The sequence below is a fragment of the Alligator mississippiensis genome, chromosome 8, assembly GCF_030867095.1.
Source record: "Alligator mississippiensis isolate rAllMis1 chromosome 8, rAllMis1, whole genome shotgun sequence".
Taxonomy (NCBI): Eukaryota; Metazoa; Chordata; order Crocodylia; family Alligatoridae; genus Alligator; species Alligator mississippiensis.
This window is the reverse complement of record NC_081831.1, coordinates 24,244,902-24,265,212: the sequence shown is the minus strand read 5'-3', so window position 1 is coordinate 24,265,212 and position 20,311 is coordinate 24,244,902. Positions and strand designations below refer to the sequence as shown.

Sequence of the window (20,311 nt, the reverse complement as noted above, 5' to 3'; positions counted from 1 at the left end):
TACTGTCAGCCCTAACACAACACATCACACCCAGAACTCCCACAGGGAAAGCAGGGGGGTGGGGCACAGCAGTCAATGTCCTGCTTCTGTAAGTGGTTGTTAATATACACTCAGGAGATCCCAAGGAGAGGTTGTGCTTCTGCTACAAAAGAAGGAAGGCAGCCTCCTCCCAGGTCTCCCCACCAGGTCCATACCAACCTAAAAATGGGGTAAACTTCCTTCCTGACCTCAAATATGGCAATCAGTCTGACCCTGAGCAGAGAGGAAAGATCCTCTAGCTAGGAACCTCCAGCTTTAAGTCCCAGCAAGAACACAGGCACAGTCCAGTCAAAATCCCCAGCCTTGGCTGCAACCAACAACCAATGCCTCCAAGGAAAAAAGAATACCCCCCACACACCTGACATGTGTAGCAGAAACCAAGGACTACAAGTGGGGATACAAAATAAAATAGGGAAGCTCATCAGGAAACAGCCTAAGGAATAAAGAGAGGAAGCTAAAAGCAGAAGTTATGGACCTAAAAGCAAAAAGATTTTTCACTGAGGCTGAAGGTCCATGAATTGTAAAGAAAATCATTTTGTTTGCTCCTTCACTGATCTCTGCCTGCCTGTCTGTCCAACCTTACCCTGTTGTCACAACCCAAGGGTGTGATTTTTGTTGTGCGTGTGCTTTGGCACCACTGAATTATTTTCCCGCCAATTTGTAGCTTTCTTTGCAGGGTGCATTTCTTATTTGCAGCACAAAAATGCACGTTGCAAGGAGTTCCCGCCATTTGTATTCTAATTCGAGCCCCATTATTGGCTTGCGTTAAATTATTCACGTGTAGCGGCTAGCAATTGGCTTGCTAGCCGTATAAAAAGCTTGAGTGGTTTCCGCCCAAGTTGGAGGACTCCACGAACACCAGGAGGAGGAGACTTCATGTCTTGTGAAGATCTCTAAGCGCTGCGGAGCCTATTGGACCCAGCGTATTTCAAGAAGGCAACAGAGGTCTGATCAGCCTCTAGCCTCTCCCCGTCGCCAATCGAAATCCTCAACGTATCCCTCTCCCTGCGCGCAAAAAAGGATCCACGGAGCCTCGACAACTCCGTGGGAGTGATCCAAGTACTGTCCGAGTCCTCAAACGAGGATTTAAGCGGAGCTTTGCCTGGGAAACTGTCCAGCCTACACCGCGACCATCTTCGGTGTAAGTAAACAATCTTGAATCAACCATTATGCGTCCGTGCCTAATTCTAGCGTGTCGCCTGCTTTCTCTGACCCAGCGTGTCCGGGCTGCTGGCCACAGCCCGCGGCGCGAAAAAAGGGCTCCAGATCACTCCCAGCCCGCACACCTGTAAGTACAACAGGGCAAACACTGTTGCTTCTTGTGCCTCTGGAAAATGCCTGGCACATCACAGGCACTGTAAGGATTGGGTCGAGGAGAGTGGGGGTAGACAAGCATCTGAGCCACAGGCAAATCCAGACCAGGGCCCAAAGCTCCATGAGAGAAATAGAACCAGAGTCCAAGTCTAAGCCCTAGTCAGTAAGCAAGATCCATGTCAGCAGTCTCAGCAGCGCCAGAAGTCAAGAGCAGGGAATCCAGGACACACAAACAGGGTCAGCAGAAGCAAAGAACCAGGGTGAAGGGGAAAAGGCGCAGCTGTTGACAGGTTGCAGAGCACTGAACAGCCAAAGTCCAAGTGAAGAGCTTGGGTTTATATACTAGGTCTACTCTGCAACAACTGTAGCTTATATACTGAGCCTAGTCCGCAGCCAGTGGCTTGACCTTTGTAGCTGCTCCCACTCTGCACCCAGGTGGCCCTGCTGAGGGTACAGATTGTCTTCTAACAAACAGTGCCACACAAATTTAGACAGTGCACAGGGGAACTCACTGCCACCAAGGATGAGAATTTAGCAGGATTCTTAACAGGCTTTGAAGGCTTAACAGGCTCCTCTTCTCTGATTTAAAGTAGACTTTGTGCATTTGAAACTCAGGCCCTGCATAATAAGAACAGTCAGTGACATTAGGTAAGCTGATAAATAAGTCAGAGACTCTGCTGAGTCAAATCACATCTACCATAGGCTGCTGCTACTTTCAGAACTGTGGTCAGGACAAAGATCCTGCTGCCAAGGTAGATGCTTACCACACGCTTCTGACAGCCCCATGCAGCTTTGGATAGCCGCAGGGCTGGCAGAAGATGAAATGGATTCTGGCAGGGCACCAACTGCTGAACAGACTGCTGGAAGGTGCAAGGATCATCAGATGTGTTCAGGGGGCTGCTGGGTGTCAGTCCACACCTTTCTCTACTTGGAGTAACCCTCCAGGCAGACCACAGATAGACTTCTAAGTATTCAAGCATTCAAGGTTTGCTGGCAAAAAGCCATGTAGCATAGGCCTAGTGAATGCACTATGAAAGTATTTCTCAGGTAAACAAAAGTTCACTTGCAAAAGAGGGTAAAAGGAAACTACCAAAACCTAATTCCTAAGAACTATTTAGAATGGCTTATATATGACAGGCATGAGGACACTGCAACATGGAGTACAGATGCTTTGGTTAGAAACAAGAATTATCGAGAAATGGGGCTGGAAGGAACCTCCAGAGGACATCTAGTCCAACCACCTGCCTGAGGCAGGATCAGCCCTATCCAAACTATGCTATAAAAATCCATTGTCTAACCTCTTTGTAAAACTACTGTCAACCCTGGCACAAAAGAAGACATCACACCTGAGCCTGCCACGGGTAAGGCAGGCAGCCATTGTCCCGCTTTTATAAAAGGTTTTTAATATCCCCAACCCCATTTCCACTAGGTCTCACTATCTTGGCTCTACTTTGGTTTGTTTAGTATACAAATACAGCTGGTGTCAAGCTGTCTGCCAAAAATCTTATGATTCTTTCAAATACTTTAAAACTGCTGAACTTTGTGCCTTTTGCAGGCACATGGCAAAGGGAAGCTGTAAGCAAAATGCTGAGTTGTTTCCCCAAGGCCACTATGAGACAATGGCTACTTCTGGGTTCCACTGTCAGTGCGAATTCTTCCTTTTCAGGGCTTCTCTCTCCCCACAGGCCTTCGAGTGTAAGGCAAGGATTTTGGTTATTCCCAGTCTGCACAGCTAGCCTAGCCATCCTTCAACCCAAAGTGCCAATCCTCAGAGCATATAGGCACAGATTCCACCTACAGCACTTAATTTCTGCTTCCTCTGTCACCCAGAGCCTTAGGCTGACCAATGCTATTTTTAACCCAACATCATGTTGCTGAACTTGCAAAAGAATTGTTCCTTGGAATTTAATATACCTATGATTCTTGCTATTTTATCCTATAAGACTAGCAGTTGGGGTGGTGAGAAGCAGCAATGCTCAAGGTATGAAATGGGAGCACAAGCTGGAGCAATTTGTTTGAACTTCTGAGGAAGATAGGCAGCTGCAGGAAAAGCAGCCAGAAATCCCAGTTTACCAGACGATGGCCCAGACATTCCACTAAAGCTGTTAATCATTTAGGTAAGCAATTAAATATCAGTTGTCCAGATCTTTCACTTCTCGACCTTATGAGACAGGTTGCTGTCTTCTCTCTCTGTAAGCCAAAAAGGTCCAAGTTAAATTCCCTGAAGTATGGTAACACCTTTACACTGAAAAGTAGTGCTTAGAGAGAAGAAAGTAACTTGAATCTTCTACCTATGTGGTGCAGGGAAACCTCTGGCCTAATTTCAGCTGCTATTGCAGGTTCCAATACTCCAATTCTAGCCCTCCGTTCGTGCTCCTGCAAACCAGAAGTTCACAGAAACGGAGCTAACTCAGTGACTTGGGATGTCTAGGGGTTGATACATTATTCCCTTTTAGTTCTTTTTCAAGTACATATTCCCAGTTGTAGAATTAAGGCACTGCCATCATAAGCTGCCTGTTAATGTAGGGTGGAAAAGAAGAGAGCTCCTCCAGGAAAAATCCAGTTATCAGTGAGGTGCCTTCATTTTTCTGACTATGAAGTCTTATGCTTATTACAGTTCTTATGCACCACCCAGTGCATCAGGAGTAGCACAGGGTCGCATCTGATGAGGCATGCTGATTTTATAAAAAGCAAAAGACAACGAGGCATTCAGGGAACTCAAAGTTGGGAAATATACAGACCAGAGCCTGCAGCTTCCAAGAATCTTGTTACTCTGCATTGACCTTCTGCAGAAGGGAAGTCAAGTCACTAGGAGAATGGGAAGTTGCTATCATGAAGGGCGTTCTTTCCCCAGCATAAAACTTGACAGAAGTTCCTGCAACTATAAAATGTGCTGGTGCCAAGGAAAGAAGCAGAGATAACCACAGCCATGGAGCAACTTGGTTATAACAAACAGGAAAATTCTGATTGTATGGAACTCGAAATGAAGGAACCAAGCAGGAAAAGAGGTAAGTAGGAAGTGGTTTAAAGGAAAATGGTCTTTCAGTTAAAGTTCTGGGCTAGGACTCAAGAAAGATGGGTTTAGTGGTTAGTTTGTGTCCACAATCTGGAAAATGTACGGCTCTCCTACTAGTCCAGTGATTTTAATCTCAACTGTTATAAACTAGGGCTGTGTGAAATTTCACCAACAGTTTTGTTTCAACATTGTTTCAACCTGTTTTGAGGTTGAAACAGCAAAATCAAAATGAAACAGATATGGTCAAAACAGCCTCAAAATGAGGCAAGTCAAAATGCTTCGCCATTTCGCCGCTGTTTCACCGTTCCGCCCATAGGTTATAATGGGGAAGGTCAACACAGGCGATAAATGTGTCATTTCTGGCCAGATTTCGATAAAACTTGCAGAAGTGGTATCCCCTTCTGAGGGCATAAAGTGTGCCAAGTTTCCAGAAGATAGGTTTAGGGGGTTCGGAGAAACTGCACCCCAAAATCTTGAGCGCCAAACTTGTCATGTGTACGTGTTAAGCCACAGCATGGTCAAAACTGCAAGCATGCTAGCCCCTGCTGAGGCCACAAGGCCTGCCATATTTCAAGGAAATAGGTGTAGGGGGTTTGGAGAAACTGCACCCCAAAATCCTGAAAGCAAAACTCATGTCACATGTATGTGTTAAGCCACAGTGGGGTCAAAACTGCAGGGGTAGTAGACCCTACTGAGGCCACAAAGCCTGCCAGGTTTCAAGAAGATAGGCACAGGGGTTTGGGGGGAACTGCACCTCAAGCTGCTGACAGGCAAAACTCGTGACACTGTGTGTGTTAAGGTGCAGCAGGGTGAAAGCTGCAGGGATGGTAGCCCCTGCTGAGGCCACGAAGCCTGCCAGCTGTCGAGATCAGTGCAGGGGGGTTCTGGGGCCCTGCACCCCTAGCTGCCGATAGACAAAACTCGTGACATGGGTACTTGTGCAACTGACTGTCTCTGTCTTGGGGCAGTTGATTGTCTATATTGATTATTTCCTCTCCTTAGTCTGTGGTTTTGTAGGTGTTAATCCATGCTGGATAACTCATTACATAGTAACTAGGTACTGTGTATTGAGCTGGTCCCTGAGTGAATCATGATTAATTGGTAACTGGTAACACAGTAGCTTAGCAGCCAGGCCTGCAGTAGTCTGCCCCACACTTGGGGCATGGGGGAGGTGGGAACCCCGCCCCCGGTGCCCCAAGACAGACACAGTTGCACAAGTACCCATGTTATGAGTTTTGCTTGTCAGCAGCTTGAGGTGCAGTTCCCCCCAAACCCCTGCACCTATCACCTTGAAACTTGGCAGGCTTTGTAGCTTCAGCAGGGGCTACTAGCCCTGCAGTTTTGACCCCACTGTGGTTTAACACATACACGTGACATGAGTTTTGCTCTCAAGGATTTGGGATGCAGTTTCTCCAAACTCCCTGCACCTATCTTCTTGAAACTTGGCATGCTTCATGCCCTCAGAAGGGGCTACTATTTCTGCAGGTTTCATCTAAATCTGGCCAGAAATGACACATTTATAGCTTGTTTTGTCCTTCCCTGTTATATCCTATGGGCGAAACATAGAAACAGAGTTGAAACGGCAAAACGCTTTGATGGAACAAAATGGAACAGCCATTTTGACTTGAAACAAAAGTTGAAACGAAACACTGTTCTGTCAAAATGTTGAAACACTGGTTGAAACAGGACGCTTCCATTTCGCACAGCCCTATTATAAACCTGATTTTCCTAACCTTCATATGAACGTCTTAGCTCTTATGGGACAAACTCATGTCTGTGGAAACTCCACTTCCTATATTATGATGTTACTCTTGGAATAAAGCTGTTCCTGGGAGCCTGAACCCTATTTTTTCCCTAAAGCCTAGAAAGATCCTTGTGTTTCCACGAGTCTGGGCTTCTCTACCTGTGGGTCACAACTCCAACTGCTGTCAAGTGATCACAGTCACCCTGCATTTTCTATTTTGCCAAATTGTAGAGCTCCCAAGATGGGTGGGTCCCAGTAGAGGATGAAGTATCACAGAATCATAGAAAGTTAGGGTTGGAAGAGACCTCAGGAGGTCAAATCTAGTCCAACCCCCTGCTGAAAGCAGGACCAGCCCCAACTAGATCATCCCAGCCAAAGCTTTGTCTAGCCAGGTTTTGAAAATCTTCAAGGATGGAGCTTCCACCACCTCTCTGGGTAACCTGTCCCTGTGCTTTACTACCCTCCTTGTGGGAAAGTTTTTCTTAATATCTAACCTAAACTTCACTTGCTGCAACTTGAGATCATTGCTCCTTGTTCTGTCATCTGCCACCACTGAGAACAGTCCAGCTCCATCCTCTTTCGAGCTCCACTTCAGGTAGTTGAAGGCTGCTATTGAATCCTCCCTTGGTCATCTCCTCTCTAGACTACATAAGCCCAGTTCCCTCAGTCTTTCCTCTTAAGTCATGTCCCCCAGCCCCCTCACCATTTTTGTCACCCTCTGCTGGACTCTCTCCAATTTCCCCACATCTTTTCTGTAGTGGGGGCCCAAAACTGGACACATTACTCCAGATGTGGCCTTACCAGTGCTGAATAGAGTGGAATAATCACTTCCCTTGACCTACTGGCAACACACCTACCAATGCAGCCCAGCGTGCCATTTGCCTTCTTGACAGCAAGAGCACACTGTTGGCTCATATTCAGCTTAAGTACCTCAAGGTATTTGCCATAGTATGAATCCCTCCTCTCCCTTAGTTAATTCGTCTTTGCTCTAAAATAACAGTGCCCAATGCCTGGAGTCTCTTCCCAGACACATGTTAGGAGGGGCTGATCCAACGCTGAATTGCACTGAGAAATTTAGTGCAGCATTGCTCCCTACAGGTTGCCGCTTCTTTTATTCTGCCCAAAGGAATACCACTGAAATCCTGTGTGCCTTGCTGCTGATCTGCTTCGTGATCTTCACAGCTGTCATTATAGCAAACCAAGGAAAAAGTAAGTCTCATACTTTTCTATTTCAGTCTCAGATCTTACTTGCCAACTTAGACACCAAAAGGATTATTTAAGGATGAATTTTTGTGTTGGGATAGGAAAAAAAAGTCCTAGGGGGTTTTGATTGGAAGCTCAGTTGCAACTGTAATTATGAAGTAGCTGCCATGGATTTCATAAATAGATGGGATTTTTTTAAAGCATCTAAGTAGTTTAGAAACAAAACTCCCATTGGCCTTCCACAACACTTTTGCTCCTAAGGTCAGTTAGAATCATAGAAAGTTAGGGTTGGAAAGGACCTCAGGGTGGGTCATCTAGTCCAACCCCCTGCTCAAAGCAGGACCAGCCCCAGCTATCTCATCCCAGCCAAGGTTTTGTCTTGCCAGGTCTTGAAAACCTCCAAGGAGGTCCACAGCCTCTCTGTGTTCTAATTTTTTACTACCCTCCTAGTGAGAGAGTTTTTCCTAATATCTATCCTAAACTTCCCTTGCTGCATCTGAGACCATTGCTCCTTGTCCTGTTATCAGTCTAACATAGCACTTTGGAAACCCCCTTCTAAAAAAAAAAAAAAAAAATCAGTAATTTTGACATACTTGGGGCAATAGATTTTATGGTAGTGAATTATTCCAACAAAGGGTCCCTTTTTATAAACTGCATTCTACAGCAAGTGAAACTCCAGTTTAATGGCTTATCAAGGACCCTGCAATGTATGGGGACTATATAGTAGTGGGTCACTGTACAGTATGTCATGGGCACAGAGAACATTAATTCTATCATGGGGCTCACAGTCAGATCCTTCTGTTCCAAAAGCATACATGAGGCCCACAGAGCAACAACGGAGGTTGGTGCTGCAGTTAATACACTAGGCTGCAAATTTTGATCTCCCAATTTTGCTGCTTACTTTCTGTGGAAAGAGTTGCATCACTTCTCTAGTGATACCTTAGATTTACCATCTGTAAAATGGGACTCCTTTCTTAGATTCATAGATTGTAAGTGGCTGGAAGGGACCTTGCAAGTTCATTGGGTCCAGCCCCCCTGCACCAAGCAGGAAAGACAACTGAGGTCAGGTGATCCCAGTGAGGTGACCATCCAGTCTCCTCTTGGAGATTTCCAGGGTGGGTGCTCTCTTGCTTGGGAGATGGTAGTCAAGCTGCTGTTGTGCGTTGGGATGAGATAATCCCTCCTTCTTTGACTGCTTGTAATGGTAGCAGTTTCTGTATCTGGCTATCTACAGCATCCAGGGAGCTGTCCGACGTGAGGCTGAAGATTGAGAAAATCCCAGTGAATTCCACAAAAGATCTGTCAGACTTTCTGTACTCAATAGGTGAGAAACATCTTTGCCCTCCCAACACCTGATTGCTGCCATTCCTTGTTGAAACTCTGGGTATAGCCATTGGTGTCTTAGGGTCTCAACCTAGAAGGATGCCAGACATGATAAATGTGGAGAGCGGGGCATCCACAGGACTCAAGTATCCAGTGCAGGCATGCAGGTTGTGGGGGTGTCAAAAAGTTAACCTCCCCTTTTTCTCATCTCCCTTTCAGGGATGTCCAAAGAATTGAAGACAATCAACAGTCAGCTTCTTCATGGTATGTTCTTTACTCATCTCTTAAGAGGTCCAGGGATAAGTAGAGCCTATAATATTGCTAATAGAGACCTGCAAAATCACAGCTCAGGCCAGTGGGTGTTAGAAGAAACCAGAAGTTAGCTTCACTTTATTCACAGTCTCATTTTGTTAGACTCAAATACCTCATCAGGCTGCGTTTTAAGTTTCTCTCAGGAACCAGGAGGGGGTAGCAATTTGCCTTTTAACAAAATCTGAATTTCCCCCTAAACCATCAATGGCACATGCCCCTGGTGGCTGGGGGGGCACAGCTGCACTGGCAGTGGTGGGAGCCTGGTGGCGGTGAGCGGGGAGCTTCCACAGATGCTGCCGGCACTGTTGGCAGCGGGGGGTGGCAAGTGCTGACCATGGGTCGGCGACCACCTGCAGGCACCGCTGGAAATGTCAGCAGCAGCCAGGGGCGATCATGGACTGCTTGCAGATGCTGCCAACAGTGCTGGCAGTGGGGTGGCAAGCAGTGACCTCCTGCAGGTGTTGCCAATGGTGTTGGCAGTGCCTGTTTGCAGGAGGTGCACCACCACGCACAGGGGGTGCACATGCACCCGCGTGCACCCCCTACGCATTGCCCCTGCCCTAAACAAAAAAAGCCAAGGATTTAAGTCTGAGAAAACACATCAAGTATCAGAGACCTGAGATAAAACAGATGGAATTAACAATGTAGGCCCTGTGATCTCAGGTGGGGAAATCTTATGACATTCCCACACATAGTAATGCTCTTTTTCCCCTGTCATTTGCAGTGTCTAAGGAAGTAGACAACACAAAGTTGAAACTAAGAGAAATCCAAGCAGATTCTAAGAAAGATCTTCAGAACTACACAGGTGAAATATGTCTTCCCCTGACAATACCTACTTACTGCTACTTCCTTTGAGATAGAATCCACAAAATGACCTTTTTGCCCCAGGGCCTGATTGCAGCGCAGGACGGATTAGTGTGATAAGAGACTGAGGGAGTTGTGAGAGTTGGGGCAGCAAGCCCTAGCTCGATGATCCCATTTTATAATCAGTTGAATTTTGCTCCCGCCGAGTTCTTCCTTGCTGAGTGGTTCACCTCTGCAGTAGGCATTTGGATCTTAGACTCCAATCCAACAAAGGCACTTATATATGTGTAATCACGCATTATAGAGCCTGCTTTGTGCTCATCCCCAGACAGCGTGAGTGAGTCGCAGGCCAAACTAGAGAATTTGAGCTCATTTTAGCAATCTTTGCTTTTAGCTCTGGAGGATACCAGTTCAGTCCCAACTGCGATGGCCGAGATGATATTTCTTATGTTATACTTCCATTCCCCATTACTGCACGTGATGACATCTATGTTTGGGTGCTTGACTGAGTTTTAGATAGGCAGAGGGGTCAGGCCTGGTCAGTGCAAGTATGAACCAGACTATGGCCCTGACTGGGCTGGCATAAATCCAACATGAAAACATAAGGTGGTAATGTCCTTACTTCAGATTTGCATCTTCAAAGGGAGCTCTCAAAGGGCAGAAGCAGCATGTCAACAAGCTGGCTGTGGGGTTGTTAGGGTGAAACTTCACTCCCAGAATATGGTGGGTGTAGGAAGCTCCATAAGTCAAAGCAATTAGTAAATACTGGGAGCATCTACACATTAATTAATGCACTGTAGTTACTGTGCATAAAGTTAAGTATTTGTATAAACAAGTACTGAATCAATGTGCAGTAACTGGCACTACTGTGCAGTAGTGCTGGCATATGACTTTTTAGCATCACAAACTGCTCAGTAGCCTAACACTACTGTGCATTAGCATATTAGCATGGTTTTTGCCCTGCATGCTAATGCACAGCAGAATTAGGCTATTGCGTGGTTAGCGTTTCATGTAGATGCGCCCACTGTGACCTATCTGTGTAAGAGGATGGATGAATAGAACAGGGTGGATAAGACAGATTGGACAAAGGATAGTTGGAAAGACAGAAGGAAGTGGGAAAGAGAGAGACAAAATTATTATCAGAGTGCATTGGCTACAAACTAGAGAAGGAATAGAAAATGCCAGTCTTTCCATTTTGGTGACATCTTTCTACCTTCTGCTTTCCCTTACAGATATAAAGAGCCTCACACATTCTATGTTCAGGGAACTGACTGAGGAGCTGACTGAGGTGAAAAGAGCCTGTAACGGGTTTCAAAATATCTTGAGCAGCATACAGGAGGAAATACGGAATCTGTCCGGTGAGGGTTACAGGGCAGGGCTGTGATATCTGGAACAGTTTTAACCTCAAAACAGTCAGTGAAAGCTATTTCATGACATTTTCACACTCCCAAAAGGCCCTATGGCCTGCTCTAGTCCTTCTACAATCAAATTGATCACATACCCCCAACTTAGGAGTGTCCAGTAGGTGCAAAATATTACACTGCTAATAATGGCAGTCCAGAGTGCTTTAGTTACTTGATACATATTAGCGATGCACAATATACTGCGATGGCACGAGTCACTAGGGGTCATCGTTGTACATCATCTTTACAAATTCTTTTTCTTAGCCCATGAGCAATATTTAGCCTCTGAAGACATATCAGGTTGTTTTTAGTTTTGTGATGTAATTTACTGATGCTTGTCCAAATCTACCAGCCAGTTCTCAGGATAGAGTTGTTCCCTGAAAACTCAGGACTGATGTTTGGCCTGAGATCTCAGACTGGAACCTCTGTTGTTTGTGACCACATTCATCTGCCCCCAGGGCTGGTGTTAAGATTTATAGATAAATAAGTTCTATTAAAGAAAATATTATAATCCCTGATTTTTCTTTCCAAAAGGAAACCAACCTGCCACTGCTTGGCAGATGGCAGTAGTATCATGTGCTTTCTGTAACTGAGAAATAATCACCACTAAAGTCAGAATAGGTATACCAAGCAATCTGGTGCACTCTTCAACAGAAGACAGGGAAGTGTGAGGGGTAGGAAAACTTCATTAACAAATTCACAAAAATGTGCCCAAACCATGTAAGTTCTATAATTTCTTTAGGGGATGTACGTTGTAGCCGTGTTGGTCTAAGGACATAGGCAGACAAGGGTCTTTGGGTAAATCTGATCTATTTTATTAAGCCAGTTCAAATAGTTGGAAAAAAATCTTCTCAGCAAGCTTTCTGGTACAAATACCCTTCGTCAGGCTGAGGAAGCATCTGCAGTTGGTGTGTGCTCTTCCTGGTTGGAATAGAAGAGTACATACCAACTGCAGATTCTTCCTCAGCCTGACAAACGGTATTTGCACCCAAAAGCTTGCTAAGATTTTTTCCAACTATTTGAGTTGATCTAGTAAAACATATCGGATTTACCCAAAGAACCTTGTCTGCCTATAATTTCTTTAGTACATGAGCAGCTAGTACAAAGAAACAGAATTCAATTTCAATTAATAAAGTATGCATTGCAAATCACTTGAAATGAGAATCTCTGAAGTTAATAAGAAGCATGGGGAAAACACATGAGATTTTTACATTTCAATCAGGCTGGATTTAGTCTCTCAAATGTAAGATTTCCATAACCTGTCATCTCATAGATGCCATATGTACAGGATGTCCACAAGGCTGGCTACCTTTTCAGAAAACCTGCTACTACTTTTCAACCTCAACTAAATCCTGGACCAATGCTAAGGAGTTCTGTATTGATCAAGGATCCCACCTGGTTATTGTTAATACTGAACATGAAAATGTAAGTCATCTGTTCAGTTTCCTATTGTAAATCCTGAGAATTAAGCCCTTTTTCAAGGAGGGCTTACTTTCTATGCTTTCCTTAGTACGAGGTACGAGTGTACATGTGGGCAGTTACCAAGTGGTTGATAGACAGCAAAGTTCCACCTTACTTTACTTTGCACCAGGTTGTTCTTATGTCCATTTATTCCAATGCAGCAGACATTGGGATCTGGCCCAAGCAGCCTAGGATGAGTGACACATTTTGATGCCTCAGGAAATTCAAGATGGATTGGGAGGAACTGCAGAGTCATCTGAAAAATATTGAATGAGCTATATCAGTGTCCAACATGAGGGAGGATACAAATGCAACTTAAAGATTTTGAGGGGTTCTATAACTAATAACATTTGAATGTTACCAACTTGGGCAAGATTTACACTGCTAAGCAGAAGATAAAAGTCTCTTTACTATCTCAGCCTTGCACTAGGAAAGGCCTTGTATATGAGCAAGGTGAGATTCCACTCCAGATTCCTGACCAAGACTTTCATAGTTGTTAGGGGCTGGAAGGGACCTTACAGATCATCAGATCCAGCTCCCCTGCACCAGGGCAGGAAAGACTGCTGGGATCAACAACCAAAATCATTGCTGCCTCCAGGAGAATCCATGACTAGTTTTAAACTAGGCCTGGGAGAGCAGGTGCAGGTTGTATGCATGGACAGGGCAGAGGTGGCTAGTTAACAGTGTACAGCTATAGACACTCTACTGAATACAATAGAGTTACTCCTGATTTACATCCTTAGAACTGAGACTAGAATCTGACTCTTGAGCCCAGATCATATCTCTTCTGTAATCATATATTGATACCTGGATTTTAAGTGCTCCCAGGAACCTGAAATAAGATAGTACATGAGGAGTTTTGGGAAAGAAGGTAAGAGGATTCCTTCGAGCTCCCAGAAATTGGGATATTCCTGCCAAGGGATTTAAAGGCCCCCTAGACCTGACACTAGATCACTGCAGGAGAACTGAAAATAATCTAAAATTGTCAGAGAATAGCAATGCGGTATCCAGTCAGATTACTAGAAACTACTGTTCTCCATAATGTTGTAGCACCTGTAAGCCTCAATCAAGACCCTATTGTCTTAGGCCAGGGTTGGGCCAAATCTGGCCCATGGAGGGGCTTGTCCAGCCTGCGGTAAGTCCCTTGGTCCTACCTGACCCAGGAGCTGTCCAGCCCATGGTGCATCTCATCACCCCCTGGTATGCAACAGGGCTGAGGCAGCTCCACAGCTGGACTCCATTTCTAGGCAGCCCAGGCAGCAGTGGCTCCTCCTAGCTGCCACCACTGCTGGCCCTGGCCCCAGCCCTGGTCCCATGGAGACTGGCAGGGATCCATGTAAGGACCCCTGGCCCGGTCAGCCCTGCACCCACTCCAGACCTGCCCTGACCAGAGTGGACCAGCTCCAGACCAGCTGGGACCTGCGTACACAGCCTCGGCCTCACACCACCCCGTGCTCAATCTGGACCCACCCATCTATGATCAGCAACGGTGGCAGTGGCAGCAGCAGCGGCCAGGCAGAAGCTGCTGCTGACCGTGGGGGAAAAGCAGCTACTTCCCCCTCACCACTGCCAGGCCCTTCATGTTTCAGCTACCCAGAGCCTGCACCCAGGCTGTCCTGTGGCTTCTCTCCACCGCCATCACCACTGCCACTAATGCCACCTCTGGGCCACCCAGTGGGGCAGCAGTGGCAGTGAAGAGGAGCCACAGAGCAGCCTGAGTGCAGGCTCCAGGTGGCTGCAGCAAGAAGGGCCTAGCAACAGCAAAGGGGAAGTGGCTGCTTTTCCCTTGTGCCCAGCAGCAGCTTCTGCTCACCTGCTGCTGCTGCTCCTCATCATGGGCAGGCCAGTCTGGAGCAGGCACATGGCAGGCAGGGGTCAGGACTGTGCACGTGGGTCCTGGCTGGTCCAGATCTGGTTCACTCTGGCTGGGGCGAGTCCAGAACATGTGCAGGGCAGGCCAGGGCTGGGACCATGTACTCAGCTGCTGCTGGGTGCTGGTGAGGAGCCGCAGGGTGCACAGGCTTCACACTGTTGCAGGGGAAGGGGTGCTGACCAGCCCACGACAGCTCCCCAAAACTGGCTATGTGGCCCACAGGCCCAATAATTGTCGACCCCTGTTCTACCCCGTCATACCTGCACACACATCACAAAAGGCAGTCACATCCACTTATAAAACAGAGTTTGCTTTCTTTTCAGATGGGGATCTTTGCAGTGAAGAGCTGGGATTAGTCATTTAAAGTAGATCTGGTCTGAAATGGGTTTTTCCCTGAGGGAAGCTTAGATTCTCTAGTAATATCCAAATACTAAATATTTTCAAAAAAGCTGCTGCAGTGCATTGTGGGAACTGTAGCTGGACACAGTGTGTCCCTCCTCTCTTCAAGTTGGGCTGATCAAGTTATACCTCCCATGATGTATAACAGTCTTATCTCTTGGAGGAAGGAAGTAGTGCATCACAGGTGTCACTAGCCAAGGAGCATCTTGGGATATACAGTCTCAACAACCCTAACTAGGAAGGGTTGGAAGCTTAAACTATTGGCCACAAACACAAGTTACACTTCCTGCCCACCTGTTTCTTGCATCTTGATTATCTTCTTAACTTGTTTCCTCCCTGTAGAGGTTTCTGTCCAACTACATTCTTGACTCCCGTGCTTATTGGCTGGGCCTAACTGACACAGAGAAGGAAGGAGACTGGCAGTGGTTGGATGGCACCTCCCTTTCTCTCCGGTAAGTCTGTTGTCATTCACTTTCTGTGGACAGTAAGCAGTTCCACAGAATTAGGTGATTCTTACTTTTTCCTCCTGTTGAAAGACATTGAGAGACAGAGTATTTACATCAGAGTAAGTCTGGCTCCCTCTGGCCGCTGGACCTTGCAAATTCTGAGTCTTGTTAGCCTTGTGTATATTGTTTTGGTGACAAAACGCACAAGGCTAACTCAGAGCAGGATTAGTTGCAGGCTGTTCCTAGGAAGCTGAAAGCTGCTTTAAATGATGTGCTAACTATCAGGTAAAGTTAAGAGTCATGGGTAGAAAGGCAAAATTTAGAGAAGGGAAGAGATAGACACATTTCTGTTACATAGAAAATTTTGGGTTTTTGAAATATGATTTCATTCTGACTTGTAAAGGAAACTGAATTTTTTTTAACAACAACATGGAACTGCAGCTCTAAAGCAACTGGTTCTCTAGGATGTGAACGCTGGAAGCCTTGCATCCTTTGGCTGTGACAATGAGATCTCTGGTGTATCCTATTCAATGGCATTTTTTGAAAGTAGAATATTCAATGGAGTTAGATTTCAACAAATCCTACAGAAAGATATAGTCAGAATTTTCCTAATCAGCTGTAGCAACATGCTCCAGTACATACCAGAACAGGACTGTGGGATTCTAACCCCATCTCTGTAATGAGAGATGGGTCTACTGATGAGAGCAAGACGCTAGGAGTAGATTCCCATGATGGGAAAGACTTGGTCCATAATGGTTAGAAATCAATTCTTGGGTCTTATTTCCAGCTTTGCCATTGGGCTCTGACAGAACTTGGAGCAATTTGTCCCTCTGTGTCTCCATCAATACAATAAACTGGAAACAGATATCCTCCATCATCAGAACAGATACAGCCTGGGAAATGACTAGGCCAACATCTCCCTATCTAATGGTTAGCAGCAGTATACCCACTCTTGCCCACAGGGACCAGCTCTAGAAACAAGTGGACAGATCACTCCATATCCTTGCTGATCTGTTGTGCCAAGATTAGCAGGCTGGACAGTGCCCACTAGTATCTGTGATGTAAATGCCTCTCCTTTAGGTGTGGGCTCAGATCACATCACTATCTTGGAAGTTGTGTCCACACTAGGGAGATTATATGCATTTAATAATATATATTTAAAGGCACCTATGTGAATCTACATGAAGTAGCTGGTATCCAGCCCTTCACCTCAGCATCACTGGCATCCTCCCCGCTTTTTTAAATTTCAGAGTTATGGCTGACTCCAAGGTCTCTGTCTCTTTCTCAGGTTCTGGAACACTGGGGAACCCAACAATGTTGGACAACAGGGTGAAGACTGTGGCAGCATGATCTCCCAGGGAAAGTGGAATGATGCAGTCTGCTCTGTGGCAAATTATTGGATCTGTGAACAGAAACGTTAGCAGAGTCTTTAAATTCATAGAGGGGAGGAGAACAATCATATAGTGGACAAGATGAAGATGTGACATGTCCTGAGTGCTTCGTTTTGTTAATGCTTGGGTCTACTGCAAAGCATAGGGCTTATGGGACATAATTCTGAAAAGCAGATCAGTATTTTTTTCATTTAGTCCACTTCCCCAACATGCTGTGCCCCAGAACAAAAGCATTTCTTGTGATCTGGTCTGTAGGGTCTAGCATTACATGTGGTTCGCACTCTTTCCTGGGCGGGATACAATTACTCAGGCTGGTAGATCTCAGTGGCTGCTGCTTATCCTTCCTGGCACAGGGCTGGATTCTGACCTTAGATTGCACCACTATAAATGCAGAGATTGACCTGATTTCAGTGGAGTCATTCTCTACTAGTGGGGGAGAGACTGAAATTAGGCCCTTCTGACTAAACTGTCCTTTTATAAATATCACCCACCAGTTCTGGCAGGAGGAAAATGCTTGTTTGTAAGGCACAGGGCTGGGACAGAGGGGATCTGGATTTTGCCTTTGACCATCTTGTACCTTACAATGTAAGCTCCTGGTGGCAGGGGCTATTTCTCATTCTCTCTCTCTCTCTCTCCAGTACCGAGCACAGCAGGGCCCCAAATGCCAATGGGGCCTCCAGCAGCTACTATTGCATCTTTATTTCCGAGATCACAGATATCTGTCTTTCAGGTGCCTACATTCCTGGGTTTTAAAGATTCAAAGTCCATTTGTATTCATTGACTTCACCTTTCTCAGCAACAGTACAATAATTCTCACCATATTTATTCACTTGCCTTATTGTATACTCTGCCCTCCTCTTCAACAACCTGTTCCCAGCAGCTTGAGGCATTTCTTTGATGTTCATTATTCAGACTATGAAACTTTATGTTCATTAGAGTTCCTACATACCATCAAGTGCATTGGGAATAGCACACAGTCCCACCTGATGCAATGTGCTGATTTTAAGTAAATCTTATAAAAGGCAAGAGGTAAGTAGGCATTTGGGGAACTCAAAACCCAGAAATAGAAGGACCAGGGGCTGCAGTTATAAAGGATCTTGCTCTAAATAGAAAGTATGCAGAGTCAGGCCACTTGGAGAATGGGAAGTACAGTCAAAGACATTAATTCGTCCAAAAAGTGACTGTCATGGCGGAGTCCTCCAGGAGGGCCGTGATCTCCTTGAGGCCCCCTCTCCTTGCCAAGTCGGCCCAAGGACACCCTCAGATTCTCGCCCACCACGTTTTTGATGTTTAGGTAAAGTTGGGAGGCTGCCTCACGTCTCCTTGGGCATGGTTAGTTGGGACCTCTGTCCCTGTGTTTTCCTAGACCCACCGGGGGGTCTCCCTATACACTGGGTGCTTCCCAGGCACCCTAGCCTTATGGGCTACACGTGGCTCCAACCACCCCTGATACCACGCCCCAAGCCTCGCAGATGGCATAGACGTTGTTCTGTCTCTCTGTATGTACACTGCCCGTCTCTTGGGCCTCCTCTATGCACTTGCCCACTCTCTGGGGCCTCCTCTGTTGTGCTGCCCCCTCTTGGGCTCTCCGAGCCCACTCAGGGCCTCCCTGTAATGTCGCCCCCCTCTGGGGCCTTCACAATAGTGCCCCCGCCTGGGGCCATCTCTGCGCCCACACTTGGGCTTCTAAAATACCGCCCCCTGTCTGGGGCTCTCTGCACCCACGCTTAGGCTTCTCAACCTTGCTCCCTTCCTGGGGCCTTCCACACCCACTCTGGGGACTTCTTGGCTACGCCCCCTGACTCTCGGGCCCACCACGCCGCTACCCCCTTCTCCCAGGGCTCACCGCACCACTACCCCCTTCTCCCAGGGCTCACCACAGGGTTTTTGCAGTTAAGATTCTGGTCTCAGACTCTAGTGAGATGGATGTAACTGTTGGCTTGTGATCTGATTTTAATTCAGACTGTTAAAATCTATTTTCCCCAATGTTCATAGAGACACCATAGCTTTTATGGTATAAATTCATCTCGGTGGTAATTCTGTTTCCTTCAATATGATGCTACTCCAGAATCAAAGCTAGTCCTGTGAGCCTGTGCCTTATTTTTCCCCTACAGCCGGAAAGAACTCTTGTTTCTGTAAGGCAAGGGTTTCTTAACCTGGGGAGTCACAATGTTGACTGTTGTCAAGGAGTTACAATGGGCCTGCATTTCTCACTTTGCCAGTGGTGCAGTGCCCAAAATGGAGATGATCTGATTCATTTCCCAGCTCTGTTATCATCTCCTTACAGGACTACAGGGAAAAAATCATTTACTCTGGCTTCATTTTCGTCATCTACAAAAATGAGGATAACTCTAACTTCCTCCATCCTCTCCATTTGGAAGGAAAGCTTCTGAGAACAGGAACTGTTTCCCCACTTTCCCTCCCTCTAGCACAGTGGAGCCCTGAATTCAACTGGGGCTTCCAGATCCTACTGTTGTATCAATTTCCCCAAATCATCTCTCTCCATCTTTCAGGACCTGGTTCTGTCCGTAGACCTAGATGTTCAGCTCTCATTGAAGCCAGCAGGAGCTAGAAGTGTTGAGCCAAGGAAACAATTGATCTTTTTCCCCCTTTACACTTGAGATTTTTGTAGCTAAATCTGATGGGCAGTGGCATTCTGGAAACTAGGGCTCAAGTACTACCCTCACGAATACCAAGCTGGCGTCAGGATAGCCATGCCAACTTCACAACTGCTCATCAAAGGAGCAATATTCTATCTGATGTAGAGCCACACCCCTAAGCTGATGTAAATCACTGTAACTCTGTTGGAATCAATGAACCAAATCCCCAGCAAACATTTTGCATAGCTCCACTGACTTCAAATAGAACTAAAGTTCCTCTCCCTTGTTTTGCATTTACCCCTCTCTATTTCTTGACTCTTTGCTGTTCTTAACTTAGTGTTCTGCCTCCTGCATGATTAGAGATGTTGTTCCTGATGTTTTAAAAAGATGAGAGAAAAAGAAAGTTATAAACTGTTTTGTAATGGAACATATGCAAATTCGTAACTCGTATGCACTGGAGCATGCAGGCTGCAGGGACAGAGGGGCGGGGAGGGGGTTTCTATTTCAGCCGAAGGTACGTGGATGGATTTACCTCAGTAACCATGGGGGTTTGATTAAATGCATGTGAAAATAAGTGACTGAATACATAAGGTGTTCATGTGAGCGTGCATTTTTGTGTACGCAGATGTTGTAAGGGAGCATTTTATAAATATGGTCATATTTACACTAGCTAAGGACTTCAGTGGCCTTACTCCAAATTTACCAGTGCACATGAAATTGGAATTAGGTCCCTACTATACAACCCTCTGCATGGCACATCATGCCTACTAAGAGCTGCCATTTCCTGGGTCAGACCCTAGTTCTATCTTGACCAGTCTCCTGTGACAAACAGCTGAATGTGGATGCTGAAAGGGATGATGATCAGGGTAAGAATAGGGCTTTTTTCCCCACTGTTCCTGGTCCACTTGCAGCCTCCAGCATTGAGGGTCTAGGAAGTTCTGATTCAGCGGCTGTGCCCCTAACTCCCCTGTACCCATGTGGCT

At 46.1% G+C, this 20,311-nt stretch overlaps 1 protein-coding gene across 1 annotated transcript; it reads left to right on the top strand.

Annotated features, from left to right (window-relative positions):
• The first annotated feature begins 4,185 nt into the window (after positions 1–4,185).
• LOC102567223 (low affinity immunoglobulin epsilon Fc receptor) lies at positions 4,186–19,971 on the top strand. The gene is made up of 9 exons (XM_014610870.3): positions 4,186–4,361; positions 7,212–7,322; positions 8,551–8,640; positions 8,859–8,903; positions 9,676–9,756; positions 10,988–11,113; positions 12,432–12,583; positions 15,234–15,343; positions 16,626–19,971. The coding sequence occupies exons 1-9, from the start codon at positions 4,283–4,285 to the stop codon at positions 16,756–16,758; spliced, it is 927 nt and encodes a 308-aa protein (XP_014466356.1). The 5' UTR covers positions 4,186–4,282; the 3' UTR covers positions 16,759–19,971.
• Positions 19,972–20,311: the final 340 nt, after the last annotated feature.